Raw genomic sequence first — 17,500 nt, forward strand, 5'->3', positions numbered from 1 at the left:
GTCAAGGACTATGTCCCTGATACATTTGCAGGTACAGTGGTTGACATACCCTACAGAATACTGGTATATACAGTAACTAACCATAGAGTTCTACCATGTTGATGTTTCCACGGGCTTACATAACATCATCTATGATACATTCTGTCCCCTCCCTCACTCTGATCTCTTTCTCAGATGTCATCGAGGCATTGTCCAATCCCATCCGTTACGTCAACCTGATGGAGCAGAGAGCCAATCAACTGGCAGCTCTCACTTTGGAGGAGGGGGCAGAGGAGGAGGACAGCAGAGAGGTGTGTGTGTTTTTGTATTAGTATTTGTGTGTGCGTGTGTGCTTGCGTGCATGCGTGTGTGCTTGCGTGTGTGTGTGCGCGTGTGTGTGTGTGTGTGTGTGATCCCCACACTAATCGACTTGTAACAGATCAATGAGCATCTCCCAGTAGTCCTCTCTTTGGGTTAGAGCTATTGACCAGGGGTTAGGAACTGCCTGTCGCTTTGTGAAGAGATGATTGGGTTAGAGCTATTGACCAGCGATTAGGAACTGAGGCCTGTCGCTTTGTGAAGAGATGATTGAGTTAGAGCTATTGACCAGGGGTTAGGAACTGAGGCCTGTCGCTTTGTGAAGAGATGATTGGGTTAGAGCTATTGACCAGCGATTAGGAACTGAGGCCTGCCGCTTTGTGAAGAGATGATTGAGTTAGAGCTATTGACCAGGGGTTAGGAACTGAGGCCTGTCGCTTTGTGAAGAGATGATTGAGTTAGAGCTATTGGCCAGCGATTAGGAACTGAGGCCTGTCGCTTTGTGAAGAGATGATTGGGTTAGAGCTATTGACCAGGGGTTAGGAACTGAGGCCTGTCGCTTTGTGAAGAGATGATTGGGTTAGAGCTATTGACCAGGGGTTAGGAACTGCCTGTCGCTTTGTGAAGAGATGATTGAGTTAGAGCTATTGACCAGGGGTTAGGAACTGAGGCCTGTCGCTTTGTGAAGAGATGATTGGGTTAGAGCTATTGACCAGGGGTTAGGAACTGAGGCCTGTCGCTTTGTGAAGAGATGATTGGGTTAGAGCTATTGACCAGGGGTTAGGAACTGCCTGTCGCTTTGTGAAGAGATGATTGAGTTAGAGCTATTGACCAGGGGTTAGGAATTGCGTGGTGAGGGTTATGAGGTGAGGGACGGTGGATGGGTTGAGCTTATTACCCACAGGGACAGTCAATGGAGAGCTTGTACATGCCGACACCATGGCAACGGTCGCCTGGTTGGCTTTCCACTGGAGGTTCAGATACAGAGGGAGATTAAACCAAATCATGAGAAAACAAAAAGAGTATTATTTGACACATTGGAAAGAATTAACAAAAAAACAGAGCAAACTAGAATGCTATTTGGCCCTAAACAGAGAGTACACAGCGGCAGAATACCTGACCACTGTGACTGACCCAAAATTAAGGAAAGCTTTGACTATGTACAGACTCAGTGAGCATAGCCTTGCTATTGAGAAAGGCTGCCATAGGCTCTCAAGAGAAGACAGGCTATGTGCACACTACCAACAAAATGAGGTGGAAACTGAGCTGCACTTCCTAACCTCCTGCCAAATGTATGACCATATTAGAGACACATATTTCCCTCAGAGAACACAGATTCACAAAGAATTAAAAAACAAATCCGATTTCGATAAACTCCCATATCTATTGAGTGAAATACAACAGTGTGCCATCACAGCAGGAAGATTTGTGACCTGTTGCCACAAGAAAAGGGCAACCAGTGAAGAACAAACACCATTGTAAATACAACCCATATTTATGTTTGTTTATTCTCCCTTTTGTACAATAACCATTTGCACATCGTTACAACACTGTATATATACATAATATGACATTTGAAATGTCTTTATTCTAATGGAACTTCTGTGAGTGTAATGTTTACTGTTCATGTTTTTATTGTTTATTTCTCTTTTGTTTATGATCTACTTCAGTTGCTTTGGCAATGTTAACATGTTTCCCAATAAAGCCCTTGAATTGAATTGATTAGATAGAAGAGAAGAGCAGAGGAAAACAGAACCAGTTCAGGGGGGGACGACTCAGTAACAGGTGGTTTATTAGAATAATATTTGAAAGAAATACACGCCAAGTACTACAACAAGTCAAGGTTGAAGAGAACCTAGAGAGAACGTTGGGAGAACCTAGAGGAAAAAGAAAAAAAAGAAAGTAGTAGAGAGCGTTAGGAGACCTTTGAGACAACGTAAGAACATTGGCTAAATGTTAGTGAAACGTTAGAGAGTGTTGTCAGTGTCACTATGATGTGAGCTGAGAGTGGGGTACCACAGCTATGTCTACAAGGTTTCCAACAGGCTGCAGGTACGCTCTGTGTGTGTGGTGTGTTGATTGTGGTGTCGTATATTTGACGTACAGTAGCTTGTTTGTAATAGAGTCATGGAATCGTATGGTTCTACTATCATCTCATTGCATAGGCGGCAAAAACATTCAGCAAAACCATGTATGTGTTGGATTGTAATGTGACATACAGTTGAAGTAGGAAGTTTACATACACTTAGGTTGGAGTCATTAAAACTCGTTGTTCAACCACTCCACAAATGTCTTGTTCACAAACTATAGTTTTGGCAAGTTGGTTAGGACATCTACTTTGTGCATGACACAAGTCATTTTTTCAACAATTGTTTACAGACAGATTATTTCACTTATAATTCACTGTATCACAATTCCAGTGGGTCAGAAGTTAACATACACTAAGTTGACTGTGCCTTTAATAAGCTTGGAAAATTCCAGAAAATGATGCCATGGCTTTAGAAGCTTCTGATAGGCTAATTGACATCATTTGAGTCAATTGGAGGTGTACCTGTGGATGTATTTCAAGGCCTGCATTCAAACTCAGTGCCTTTTTGCTTGACATCATGTGCAAATCAAAAGAAATCAGCCAAGACTTCAGAAATTTGTAGACCACCACAAGTCTGGTTCATCCTTGGAAGCAATTTCCAAATGCCTGAAGGTACCACGTTCATCTGTACAAACAATAGTGCTTAAGTATAAACACCATGGGACCAAGCAGCCATCATACTGCTCAGGAAGGAGACACACTCTGTCTCCTAGAGATGAACGTACTTTGGTGTGAAAAGTGCAAATCAATCCCAGAACAACATCAAAGGACCTTGTGAAGATGCTGGAGAAAACAGGTACAAAAGTATCTATATCCACAGTTAAACAAGTCCTATATCGACATAACCTGAAAGGAAGAAGCCACTGCTCCAAAACCGCCATAAAAAAGCCAGACTACGGTTTGCAACTCCACATGGGGACAAATATCGTACTTTTTGGATAAATGTCCTCTCGTATGATGAAACATAAATAGAACTGTTTGGCCATAATGACCATCGTTATGTTTGGAGGAAAAAGGGGGAGGCTTGCAAGCCGAAGAACACCATCCCAACCATGTCAGGGTTTTCGCTGCTGGTCATTCGAGGCAAGTGCAGGAGAGCAGAGACAGGTGATCAGGCCACTTTATTTGCCAAGAGCAACAACAGACTGGCGCGATACAATGAACACAAAACAAAACAATTCCACACAAAGACATGGGGGGAACAGAGGAATATATACAGTATATGCAGTGTGATTAGGGAATGTAAACGGGGAACAAGACAAAACAAATAGAACAATGAAAAAAATGGAGCGGCGATGGCTAGAAGACCGGTGACGTCGACCGCTGAACGCCGCCCGAACAAGGAGAGGAGCTGACTTCGGCGGATGTCGTGACAACGGGGGTGGCAGCATCATGTTGTGGGGGTGCTATGCTGCAGGAGGGACTGGTGCACATCACAAAATAGATGGCATCATGAGGCAGGAAAATGATGTGGATATATTGAAGCAACATCTCAAGACATCAGTCAGGAAGTTAGAGCTTGGTCGCAAATGGGTCTTCCAAATGGACAATGACCCCAAGCGTACTTCCAAAGTTGTGGCAAAATGGCTTAAGGACAACAAAGTCAAGGTATTGGAGTGTCCATCACAAAGCCCTGACCTCCAATCCTATAGAAGATTTGTGGGCAGAACTGAAAGAGTGTGCGAGCAAGGAGGCCTACAAACCTGACTCAGTTACACCAGCTCTGTCAGGAGGAATGGGCCAAAAGTCACCCAACTTATTGTGGGAAGCTTGTGGAAGGCTACCCAAAATGTTTGACCAAGTTAAACAATTTCAAGGCAATGCTACCAAATACTAACTGAGTGTATGTAAACTTCTGAACCACTGGGAATGTGATGAAATAAATCAAATCTGAAATAAATCATTATCTCGGCTATTATTCTGACATTTCACATTCTTAAAATTAAGTGGTGATCCTAACGGACCTAAGACAGGGAATTTTTACTAGGATTAAATGTCAGGAATTGTGAAACTTTCGACTTCAGCTGTACAGTACATTGGGCAGATGCTGACACTCTAGTCAGATGATGTGATAAGTCAATGTGACCAGTACTGTGTGGACCTGATAAAGTGCTTTGAGGCTCAGTAAAAAATGCCTCATAAAGGCACCTTATCAGTTGCGCTGTCAATGTATTTGATTGATAGGTGGAGGCGGCTGGTGATGACCCAATGGAGCCTGACCCCCGGGTGACCTTGCCAGCAGAGAACGGGGTCAGCCACACCCCCATCATCTCCTCCAAACCCCCCAGCCTGGTCAGCCACCAGCCACAGCCCACAGGTAGAGGTCAACTCTCCACTTGAACTTACAGTAATAATAATAATAATAATTTATTAAACTTCTATTGCGCTTTTCATAATAGAAATCTCAAAGCGCTTCATGAGGAAAAAACAAACAAACAAACACTGCATGACCAAAAGAATGTGGACATCTGCTCGTTGAACATCTCATTCCAAAATCATGGGCATTAATATGGAGTTGGTCCCCCTTTGCTGTGAAAACAGCCTCCACTCTTCTGGGAAGGCTTTCCACTTGATGTCGGAACATTGCTGCGGGGACTTGCTTCCATTCAACCAGGAGCATTAGTGAGGTTGGGCACTGATGTATAGCGATTAGACCTGGCTCGCAGCCGGTGTTGCAATTAATTCCAAAGTTGTTTGATGGGGTTGAGATCAGGGCTCTGTGCAGGCCAGTCATGTTTTTCTAAACCAATCTCGACAAATAATTTCTGTATCGACCACCACTCCAGTTGATCTTAGGCTTGTGTGGGGCTGCTTTGCCATGGAAAGCCATTTCATGAAGCTCCCGAGGAACAGTTCTTGTGCTTCCAGTGGCGGTTTGAAACTCTGCAGTGATTATTGTAACCATGGACAGACGATTTTTAAGCGATACGGGCTTCAGCACTCAGCGGTTCCGTTCTGTGAGCTAGTGTGGCCTACCACTTCGTGGCTAAGCCATTGTTGCTCCTAGACGTTTCCACTTCACAATAACAGCACTTACAGTTGACCAGCTGGGGCAGGGCAGGAATTTGATGAACTGACTTTGATGAACTAACAGCTCTTCAGTAAGGCCATTCTACTGCCAATGTTTGTCTATGGAGATTGGGTGGGTGTGTGCTCAATTTTATACACCTGTCAGCAAAGGGTGTGGTTGAAATAGTCAAATCCACTCATTTGTAGGGGTGTCCACATATTTTTTGCCATGTAGTTTATCATGACTGTGACTCCGAAACGGCAACCAGTTAACTTACATTTGGCATTCCACAACACATTTACCACCCACTTGGGTTGCCAGATACAACCTGCCAAAACCCGCACTAACAGGTCTATATTGTTCATCAGGTTCAGTGAAAATTGCAGTGAAGACTGAGGACGTCATTCAGAGTGTTCTCACAGGTAAGACTAGAGTAATCAAATCAAATGTATTTATATAGCCCTTCTTACATCAGCTGATATCTCAAAGTGCTATACAGAAACCCAGCCTAAAACCCAAAACAGCAAGCAATGTGTAGAAGCACGGTGGCTAGGAAAAACTCCCTAGAAAGGCCTAAACCGAGGAAGAAACCTAGAGAGGAAACAGGCTATGAGGGGTGGCCAGTCCTCTTCTGGCTGTGCCGGGTGGAGATTATAACAGAACATGGCCAAGATGTTCAAATGTTCATAAATGACCAGCATGGTCAAATAATAATAATCACAGTAGTTGTCGAGGGTGCAACAAGTCAGCACCTCAGGAGTAAATGTCAGTTGGCTTTTCATAGCCGATCATTAAGAGTACCTCTACCGTTCCTGCTGTCTCTAGAGAGTTGAAAACAGCAGGTCTGGGACAGGTAGCACGTCCGGTGAACAGGTCAGGGTTCCATAGCTGCAGGCAGAACAGTTGAAACTGGAGCAGCAGCACGGCCAGGTGGACTGGGGACAGCAAGGAGTCATCATGCCAGGTAGTCCTGAGGCATGGTCCTAGGGCTCAGGTCCTCCGAGAGAGGGAAAGAAAGAGAGCATACTTAAATTCACACAGGACACCGGATAAGACAGGATAAGTACTCCAGATATAACAAACTGACCCTAGCCCCCCGACACATAAACTACTGCAACATAAATACTGGAGGCTGAGACAGGAGGGGTCAGGAGACACTGTTGCCCCATCCGATGATACCCCCGGACAGGGCCAAACAGGAAGGATATAACCTCACCCACTTTTCCAAAGCACAGCCCCCACACCACTAGAGGGATAACTTCAACCACCAACTTACCATCCTGAGACAAGGCCGAGTACAGGCCACAAAGATCTTCGCCACGGCACAACCCAAGGTGGGGCGCCAACCCAGACAGGAAGATCAGTGACTCAACCCACTCAAGCAATGCACCCCTCCTAGGGATGGCAAGGAAGAGCACCAGTAAGCCAGTGACTCCGCCCCTGTAATAGGGTTAGAGGCACAGAATCCCAGTGGAGAGAGGGGAACCGGCCAGGCAGAGACAGTAAGGGCGGTTCGTTGCTCCAGAGCCTTTCCGTTCACCTTCACACTCCTGGGCCAGACTACACTCAATCATATGATCTACTGAAGAGATGAGTCTTCAGTAAAGACTTAAAGGTTGAGACCGAGGCTGCGTCTCTCACATGGGTAGGCAGACCATTCCATAAAAATGGAGCTCTATATGAGAAAGCCCTGCCTCCAGCTGTTTGCTTAGAAATTCTAGGGACAATTAGGAGGCCTGCGTCTTGTAGGGTACGTGTAGGTATGTACGGCAGGACCAAATCGGAAAGATAGGTAGGAGCAAGCCCATGTAATGCTTTGTAGGTTAGCAGTAAAACCTTGAAATCAGCCCTTGCCTTAACAGGAAGCCAGTGTAGGGAGGCTAGCACTGGAGTAATATGATCAAATATTTTGGTTCTAGTCAGGATTCTAGCAGCCGTATTTAGCACTAACTGAAGTTTATTTAGTGCTTTATCCGGGTAGCCGGAAAGTAGAACATTGCAGTAGTCTAACCTAGAAGTAACAAAAGCATGGATTAATTTTTCAGCATCATTTTTCGACAGAAAGTTTCTGATTTTTGCAATGTTACATAGATGGAAAGAAGCTGTCCTTGAAACCTTCTTGATATGTTCGTCAAAAGAGAGATCAGGGTCCAGAGTAACACCGAGGTCCTTCACAGTTTTATTTGAAATGACTGTATAACCATCCAGATTAATTGTCAGATTCAACAGAAGATCTCTTTGTTTCTTGGGACCTAGAACAAGCATCTCTGTTTTGTCCGAGTTTAAAAGTAGAAAGTTTGCAGCCATCCACTTCCTTATGTCTGAAACACAGGCTTCTAGCGAGGGCAATTTTGGGGCTTCACCATGTTTCATTGAAATGTACAGCTGTGTGTCATCCGCATAGCAGTGAAAGTTAACATTATGTTTTCGAATGACATCCCCAAGAGGTAAAATATATAGTGAAAACAATAGTGGTCCTAAAACGGAACCTTGAGGATCACCGAAATTTACAGTTGATTTGTCAGAGGACAAACCATTCACAGAGACAAACGGATATCTTTCCGAGAGGCCAGAACTTGTCCGTGTAGACCAATTAAGTAAGACTCAGTAACAAGCTAAGTGAACATGTGTGGTCATTTGTCTATCTGTACTGGCATTACACCAATCTGAAACATCACAGAATTGTGCATCCTGTATGTAAAGAAACAAAACTGACAGGAAGAAAGGCATTGATCAAAACACTTTTCTCTCTCTCTCTCTCTCTCTCTCTCTCTCTCTCTCTCTCTCTCTCTCTCTCTCTCTCTCTCTCTCTCTCTCTCTCTCTCTCTCTCTCTTCTTTGCATCCCTCCTTCTTCCAGAGATGGAGGCCCAGACAGTAGAGGAGTTGAAGCAGCAGAAGGGCTTTGTGAGGGAGCAGAGGAAGCAGTATAAAGAGATGAAGGAGTTGGTAAGGAAACACCACCGTAAGACCAGCGAGCTGATCAAGGAGCACACGGCCAGGGCTGCAGAGCTGCAGAACCAGCACCAGCGCAGGACCTCCACGCTGCAGAAGAGCCACAAACGTGATGGTAAGAAAAGGTAGGTAGCCCTGCTCTTCTTCTCCTCCTCTTAGTCCTCCTCCGCTACTCTTCTTCTCCTCCTCTTAGTCCTCCTCCGCTACTCTTCTTCTCCTCCTCTTAGTCCTCCTCCGCTACTCTTCTTCTCCTCCTCTTAGTCCTCCTCTGCTACTCTTCCCCTCCTCTTAGTCCTCCTCCCTGCTCTTCTTCTCCTCCTCTTAGTCCTCCTCCCTGCTCTTCTTCTCCTCCTCTTAGTCCTCCTCCCTGCTCTTCTTCTCATCCTCTTAGTCCTCCTCCCTGCTCCTCTTCTCCTCCTCTTAGTCCTCCTCCCTGCTCTTCTTCCCCTCCTCTTAGTCCTCCTCCCTGCTCTTCTTCCCCTCCTCTTAGTCCTCCTCCCTGCTCTTCTTCTCCTCCTCTTAGTCCTCCTCCCTGCTCTTCTTCCCCTCCTCTTAGTCCTCCTCCCTGCTCTTCTTCCCCTCCTCTTAGTCCTCCTCCCTGCTCTTCTTCTCATCCTCTTAGTCCTCCTCCCTGCTCTTCTTCTCCTCCTCTTAGTCCTCCTCCCTGCTCTTCTTCTCCTCCTCTTAGTCCTCCTCCCTGCTCTTCTTCTCATCCTCTTAGTCCTCCTCCCTGCTCTTCTTCTCCTCCTCTTAGTCCTCCTCCCTGCTCTTCTTCTCCTCCTCTTAGTCCTCCTCCCTACTCTTCTTCTCCTCCTCTTAGTCCTCCTCCCTGCTCTTCTTCTCCTCCTCTTAGTCCTCCTCCCTGCTCTTCTTCTCCTCCTCTTAGTCCTCCTCCCTGCTCTTCTTCTCCTCCTCTTAGTCCTCCTCCCTGCTCTTCTTCTCCTCCTCTTAGTCCTCCTCCCTGCTCTTCTTCTCATCCTCTTAGTCCTCCTCCCTGCTCTTCTTCTCCTCCTCTTAGTCCTCCTCCCTGCCCTTCTTCTCCTCCTCTTAGTCCTCCTCCCTGCTCTTCTTCTCCTCCTCTTAGTCCTCCTCTGCTACTCTTCCCCTCCTCTTAGTCCTCCTCCGCTACTCTTCTTCTCCTCCTCTTAGTCCTCCTCCGCTACTCTTCTTCTCCTCCTCTTAGTCCTCCTCTGCTACTCTTCCCCTCCTCTTAGTCCTCCTCCCTGCCCTTCTTTCTGTATCCCTCTATTCCTCTCACCAGTGGCGATTTTAGGATATAAATCTTGGTAGGCAAAACCAAAAAATAATCCATGCCAGCAAAGCTACTACACAACACAACACTAAACAATAGATTTATTGCACTATAACGGTGACAAACGGTGCCCACAAACTCTCCCAACAGAAGTCCCAACACCTTACCACTGCTACGCCTTGTCTGGCAGTGAAACAATTCATTCAGCCTAATTTATTGCCTTTAAAAAATACATAGCTGATATGGCTGACTTGCTTAAACAAATGTGGTTTTTAATGACTATTGAGATGTACAAACTATGGCATAAGGGGACGATAAGTGGGTATGAGGCAATCTGTCATTTCGATTAAGACATTAATGAGCAAGCTAGGACTCAGAACATGGGCCGTTCTTACAGTATTCTCCCTGTACACCAAGACAAAACCATAGGATAAATAAAGGGGGCATATCAGCAGACAATGAAAGCTCTTACAATATTCGATGATGACATTTCTCTAAAACAGGCAATAGGTTACATGTGCACCACCAAGTCAGAACAGTAGGCTCTGTTATGAGGGGGAAAGGGACCAAATGATTAGGGTGATGCACATGGGCTACTAACAGCTTACTACACAACATACACTGAGTATTACTTTCTTAGCTACAGTATACATATCTCCCTGGTCCATCAGCCACTCCTTGGGCTACAATACATACAGTGCCTTGCGAAAGTATTCGGCCCCCTTGAACTTTGCGACCGTCTGCCACATTTCAGGCTTGTAACATAAAGATATAAAACTGTATTTTTTTGTGAAGAATCAACAACAAGTGGGACACAATCATGAAGTGGAACGACATTTATTGGATATTTCAAACTTTTTTAACAAATCAAAAACTGAAAAATTGGGCGTGCAAAATTATTCAGCCCCTTTACTTTCAGTGCAGCAAACTCTCTCCAGAAGTTCAGTGAGGATCTCTGAATGTTCCAATGTTGACCTAAATAAATACAATCCACCTGTGTGTAATAGAGTCTCCGTATAAATGCACCTGCACTGTGATAGTCTCAGAGGTCCGTTAAAAGCGCAGAGAGCATCATGAAGAACAAGGAACACACCAGGCAGGTCCGAGATACTGTTGTGAAGAAGTTTAAAGCCGGATTTGGATACAAAAAGATTTCCCAAGCTTTAAACATCCCAAGGAGCACTGTGCAAGCGATAATATTGAAATGGAAGGAGTATCAGACCACTGCAAATCTACCAAGACCTGGCCGTCCCTCTAAACTTTCAGCTCATACAAGGAGAAGACTGATCAGAGATGCAGCCAAGAGGCCCATGATCACTCTGGATGAACTGCAGAGATCTACAGCTGAGGTGGGAGACTCTGTCCATAGGACAACAATCAGTCGTATATTGCACAAATCTGGCCTTTATGGAAGAGTGGCAAGAAGAAACCCATTTCTTAAAGATATCCATAAAAAGTGTTGTTTAAAGTTTGCCACAAGCCACCTGGGAGACACACCAAACATGTGGAAGAAGGTGCTCTGGTCAGATGAAACCAAAATTGAACTTTTTGGCAACAATGCAAAACGTTATGTTTGGCGTAAAAGCAACACAGCTCATCATCCTGAACACACCATCACCACTGTCAAACATGGTGGTGGCAGCATCATGGTTTGGGCCTGCTTTTCTTCAGCAGGGACAGGGAAGATGGTTAAAATTGATGGGAAGATGGATGGAGCCAAATACAGGACCATTCTGGAAGAAAACCTGATGGAATCTGCAAAAGACCTGACACTGGGACGGAGATTTGTCTTCCAACAAGACAATGATCCAAAACATAAAGCAAAATCTACAATGGAATGGTTAAAAAATAAACATATCCAGGTGTTAGAATGGCCAAGTCAAAGTCCAGACCTGAATCCAATCGAGAATCTGTGGAAAGAACTGAAAACTGCTGTTCACAAATGCTCTCCATCCAACCTCACTGAGCTCGAGCTGTTTTGCAAGGAGGAATGGGAAAAAATGTCAGTCTCTCGATGTGCAAAACTGATAGAGACATACCCCAAGCGACTTACAGCTGTAATCGCAGCAAAAGGTGGCGCTACAAAGTATTAACTTAAGGGGGCTGAATAATTTTGCACGCCCAATTTTTCAGTTTTTGATTTGTTAAAAAAGTTTGAAATATCCAATAAATGTCCTTCCACTTCATGATTGTGTCCCACTTGTTGTTGATTCTTCACAAAAAAATACAGTTTTATATCTTTATGTTTGAAGCCTGAAATGTGGCAAAAGGTCGCAAAGTTCAAGGGGGCCGAATACTTTCGCAAGGCACTGTATTTTGCCAATTGGCCTGGACCCCTTTTACTACCGACACGGCGCCCCGCCGATTCCACCACGACTGGTCTACCGACGTAATCCATCCGAGGTGTTTCAACACGCTGCTCCGTTGCGACGTTCCCTGAAGGCCCATCCGCGGCCCGCTAGCTGCCTAGAGCATATCAGACTGTTAGCTGAAGAGGACCATCAGCCAATTTCTTGAGCAACAATACCTATTTTGCTTTGGACCCTTTTACTGCCTACACGGATCCCTGCCAATCCAACACGACTAGCCTGCCGACGTAACCGTCCGAGGGGACAACAAACAACAGACTTCTTCCCCCGCGACGCCCCCCCTAAATCCCTTCTACTAGCCTTCTAGCCCCGACCCGCTAGCTGTCTGAATCACCATGTCTCCAGCTCGCCTAGCCTCCCACTGGTCCCTATGATCACTCAGCTACGCATGTCTCTCCCTAATGTCAATATGTCTTGTCCATTACTGTTTTGGTTAGTGATTATTGTCTTATTTCACTGTAGAGCCTCCAGCCCTGCTCAATATGACTTAGCTAGCCTGTTTGTTTCACCTCCCACACATGTGGTGACCTCACCTGGTCTAAACAATGTCTCTAGAGACAAAACCTCTCTCATCAGCACGCAATGCCTAGGTTTACCTCCACTGTATTCACATCCTACCATACCCTTGTCTGTACATTATGCCTTGAATCTATTCTTCCGCGCCCAGAAACCTGCTCCTTTTACTCTCTGTTCTGAATGCACTAGACAACCAGTTCTTATAGTCTTTAGCTGTACCCTTATCCTACTCCTCCTCTGTTCCTCTGGTGATGTAAAGGTTCATACAGGCCCTGCAGCGCCCAGCATCACTCCCATTCCCCAGGCACTCTCATTTGTTGACTTCTGTAAACGTAAAAGCCTTGGTTTCATGCATGTTAACATTAGAAGCCTCCTCCCCATTTTTGTTTTATTCGCTGCCTCAGCACACTCTGCCAACCCGGATGTCCTAGCCGTGTCCAGTGACTTGGTCTATAAAAAATGGTCAGATGAAGCAGATGCTAAACTTCAGGACTGCTTTACTATCACAGACTGGAACATGTTCCGGGATTCTTCCGATGACATTGAGGAATACACCACATCAGTCACTGGCTTTATCAATAAGTCCATTGAGGACGTTGTCCCCACAGTGACTGTACGTACATAACCCAACCGAAGCCATGGATTACAAGCAACTTTCGCACTGAGCTAAAGGGTAGAGCTGCCGCTTTCAAGGTTCGGGACTCTAACCCGGAAGCTTACAAGAAATCCCGCTATGCCCTGCGACGAACCATCAATAAGGCAGAGCGTCAATACAGGGCTATGATTGAATCATACTACACCGGCTCTTACGCTCATCGGATGTGACAGGGCTTGCAAACCATAATAGACTACAAAGGGAAGCACAGCCGCGAGCTGCCCAGTGACACGAGCCTACCAGACGAGCTAAATCACTTCTATGCTCGCTTCGAGGTAAGCAACACTGAGGCATGCATGAGAGCATCTGCTGTTCTGGATGACTGTGTGATCACGCTCTCCGTAGCCGACGTGAGTAAGACCTATAAACAGGTCAACATACACAAGGCTGCGGGGCCAGACGGATTACCAGGATGTGTGCTCCGGGCATGTGCTGACCAACTGGCAGGTGTCTTCACTGACATTTTCATCATGTCCCTGATCGAGTCTGTAATACCAACATGCTTCAAGCAGACCACCATAGTCCCTGTGCCCAAGAACACAAAGGCAACCTGCCTAAATGACTACAGGCCCGTAGCACTCACGTCCGTAGCCATGAAGTCCTTTTGATTGGCTGGTAATGGTTCACATCAACACCATTATCCCAGAAACCCTAGACCCACTCCAATTTGCATACCGCCCAAACAAATCCACAGATGATGCACTCCACACTGCCCTTTCCCACCTGGACAAAGGAACACCTATGTGAGAATGCTGTTCATTGACGACAGCTCAGTGTTCAACACCATAGTACCCTCAAAGCTCATCACCAAGCTAAGGATCCTGGGACTAAACACCTCCCTCTGCAACTGGATCCTGGACTTCCTGACAGGCCACCCCCAGGTGGTGAGGGTAGGTAGCAACAAATCTGCAACGCTGATCTGCCACACTGGAGCTCCCCAAGGGTGTGTGCTCAGTCCCCTCCTGTATTCCCTGTTCACCCACAACTGCATGGCCAGGCATGACTCCAAAACCATCATTAAGTTTGCTGACTACACAACAGTGGTAGGCCTGATCACCGACAACGACGAGACAGCCTTTAGGTAGGAGGTCAGAGACCTGGCCGGGTGGTAACAAAATAACAACCCATCCCTCAACGTAACCAAGACTAAGGAGATGATTGTGGACTACAGGAAAAGGAGCACCAAGCATGTCCCCATTATCATCGACGGGGCTGTAGTGGAGCAGGTTGAGAGCTTCAAATTCCTTGGTGTCCACATTAACAACAAACTAGATTGGTCCAAACACACCAAGACAGTCGTGAAGAGGGCACTACAAAGCCTATTCCCCCTCAGGAAACTAAAAAGATTTGGCATGGGTCCTGAGATCCTCAAACGGTTCTACAGCTGTAACATCGAGAGCATCCTGACCGGTTGCATCACTGCCTGGTACGGCAATTGCTCGGCCTCCGACCGCAAGGCACTTCAGAGGGTAGTGCGTACGGCCCAGTACATCACTGGGGCAAAGCTGCCTGCCATCCAGGACCTTTACACCAGGCGGTGTCAGAGGAAGGCCCTAAAAATTGTCAAAGACCCCAGCCACCCCAGTCATAGACTGTTCTCTCTACTACCGCATGGCAAGCGGTACCGGAGTGCAAAGTCTAGGATAAAAAGGCTTCTCAACAGTCTTTACCCCCAAGCCATAAGACTCCTGAACAGATAATCAAATGGCTACCTGGACTATTTGCATTGTGTGCCGCCCCAACCCCTCTTTTACGCTGCAGCTACTCTCTGTTTATCTTATATGCATAGTCACTTTAACTATACATTCATGTACATACTACCTCAATGGCCCGACCAACCAGTGCTCCCACACATTGGCTAATCGGGCTATCTGCATTGTGTCCCACCACCCGCCAACCCCTCTTTTTACGCTTCTGGTACTCTCTGTTCATCATATATGCATAGTCACTTTAACGATACCTACATGTACATACTACCTCAATAAACCTGACTAACAGGTGTCTGTATATAGCCTTGCTACTTTTTTTTCAAATGTCTTTTTACTGTTGTTTTATTTCTTTACTTACCCACACACACACATACACACCTTTTTTTCGAAACCATTGGTTAGAGCCTGTAAGTAAGCATTTCATTGTAAGGTCTACACCTGTTGTATTCGGCGCATGTGACAAATAAACTTTGATTTGATTTGTCTGAATACTGGCTTAGGAAGGTCACCAAAAATCCTGACATTTCCATCCCTAACTATAACATTTTCCGACAAGATAGAACTTCCAAAGAGGGCAGAGTTGCAATCTACTACATTTGTTTATTCCATGTGTAACTCTGTATTGTTGTTTGTGTCCCACCTCTTTGCTTTATCTTGGCCAGTTAGCAGTTGTAAATGAGAACTTGTTCTCAACTGGCCTACCTGGTTAAATGGCCTACCTGGTTAAAGGTGAAATAAAATTTAAAAAAATTAAAAAGACATAATTTATGCAGCAGCATTTTCGGACTCACCTTGTTGTGCTGTGCTCACTTGAACAGGAAGGCTGCGCGGCGGTCCTTTGTGTGCAAATTTTGTCATCAAACTTTATCATCAAAGTCTGTCATTCTCTGGATTTATGCTGCTTTCAAGACAACTGGAAACTCTGAAAAAAATCAAGGTTGAGTCAAGATGACGTCAGTGATCTTCAGGTCGGAGCTCTAGAAAGAGCCCAAGTTCCCGAGTTGGATGACCGTTCAAAGCGTATTTTCCCAGTCAGAGCTCTTTTTTTTTCCCGAGTTCCCAGTTGTCTTGAACTCACTGAAGTCAGATTTCCCAGTTCTGAGTTTCCAGTTGTTTTGAGCACGGCAGAAGTCATACTGAATTGACAACATGGCCAATGTGGAATGTTTATCCTTTTATGCTTGGTAAAGTGACCCTTAAACCCAGACTTGGAACCACACACCCATTCCACTGAATAGCAGGCTGGTGATTGCTTTGCAATACTTGCAGTTAGCCACTAATTCCTTCCAAATCACTCATTGTTGAATTTGTGATTTCTAGCTTGTTGTTTAATGTTTATGTCCGATGACCGATGAGTACCGATACGTTTTATCTATAATTTCTCCTAATTTAAAAAGGATTTGCCAGTAGACTGTTGACTTGATTCATGATGATGACTGCTAGCTTGCTAGATTAGATTTTGAAAGTATGATGCTGATTGTCCAATCAAAGCTACTGTAGATATAACGTGATTAGACATCATTTTATCTGTGGCTAATGACCTTGAACCTTCTTGGATGGGCACTTCTAATGTAACTCTATGGCAGCACCCATGAGACATTAATTTTCTATCTCTACCCTTAGATTTGGCGTGACGTAGTGTCCCCATGAGTGACAGAACACTGAGCCAATCACGGTGTAACTATAGAACATTACCCAATCACAGCACAACTAAAGAACATTACCAACCCCTACGTGTGTGTTTAGCAGGTCGGAGCAGTCCCTGTCGACCCTGGAGCAGGAGCTGTGTGTGTTGGACCAGGAGTCCAGTCAGAGACTGTCTGAGCTGAAGGAGAAGCAGCAACAACAGCTACTCGCACTGAGACAGGAGCAGTATTACAGTGAGAAGTACCAGAAGAAAGAACACAACAAAATGGTACATGCACACACACACACACACACACACACACACACACACACACACACACACCTAACCATATCCCCAACCAGAGTTATACTAGAGACCAGCGTACCTAACTACATACAGTAGATGTATTATTTGTGTTGAATCGGCATTAACCCTCAACTCAGTATAACGAGGGCTTTATGGCCAAAATCACCCTGTTGTGCTGACCTTAGATCAGTGACTGAGTGTAGTACCTGATCTGTGTACAGTTTGTGTGGATGAGGTGTCAGAGTTTATCCATGATGAATAGAACCATACTGACAGACCAATTATATTCTCCAATGTCAACCGATAAGTCATACCTGAGTTAAACAGAAAGCATGAGTCAGCTATCATATGCTACGAGGCAGACAAACTGTAGGATAACCAGTGTCCTTTTTCCTGTGGATCTCTAGCTGTTGGAGAAGTTGACAGCCATAGCCGAGGAGTGTCAGAGTGCCCAGCTGAAGAAGATCAGAGACATCTGTGACAAGTAGAAAAGTGCACACACACACGCAAACACACACACACACACGCAAACACACACACACACACACACACACACACACACACACACACACACACACACACACACACACACACACACACACACACACACACACACACACACACGCAAACACACACACACACACGCAAACACACACACACACACACACGCAAACACACACACACACACACACACACACACACACACACACACACACA

The 17,500-nt window shown here is 45.5% G+C and overlaps 1 protein-coding gene across 1 annotated transcript in view; it reads left to right on the forward strand.

The window, feature by feature from the left end:
- Positions 1–17,500, forward strand: part of LOC109884894 (1-phosphatidylinositol 4,5-bisphosphate phosphodiesterase beta-1) — a 241,621-nt gene that overhangs the window by 190,261 nt on the left and 33,860 nt on the right. Inside the window, exons 18-24 of the mRNA XM_031800167.1 lie at positions 1–31; positions 175–290; positions 4,571–4,703; positions 5,765–5,818; positions 8,255–8,474; positions 16,600–16,765; positions 17,191–17,267. The exon at positions 1–31 is cut by the window's left edge and continues 74 nt beyond it. Of these exons, the coding sequence (XP_031656027.1) occupies positions 1–31; positions 175–290; positions 4,571–4,703; positions 5,765–5,818; positions 8,255–8,474; positions 16,600–16,765; positions 17,191–17,267 (797 nt within the window). The remainder of the gene's footprint in view (positions 32–174; positions 291–4,570; positions 4,704–5,764; positions 5,819–8,254; positions 8,475–16,599; positions 16,766–17,190; positions 17,268–17,500) is intronic.

This window comes from Oncorhynchus kisutch, linkage group LG21 (assembly GCF_002021735.2).
Source record: "Oncorhynchus kisutch isolate 150728-3 linkage group LG21, Okis_V2, whole genome shotgun sequence".
NCBI classification, from domain to species: Eukaryota; Metazoa; Chordata; class Actinopteri; order Salmoniformes; family Salmonidae; genus Oncorhynchus; species Oncorhynchus kisutch.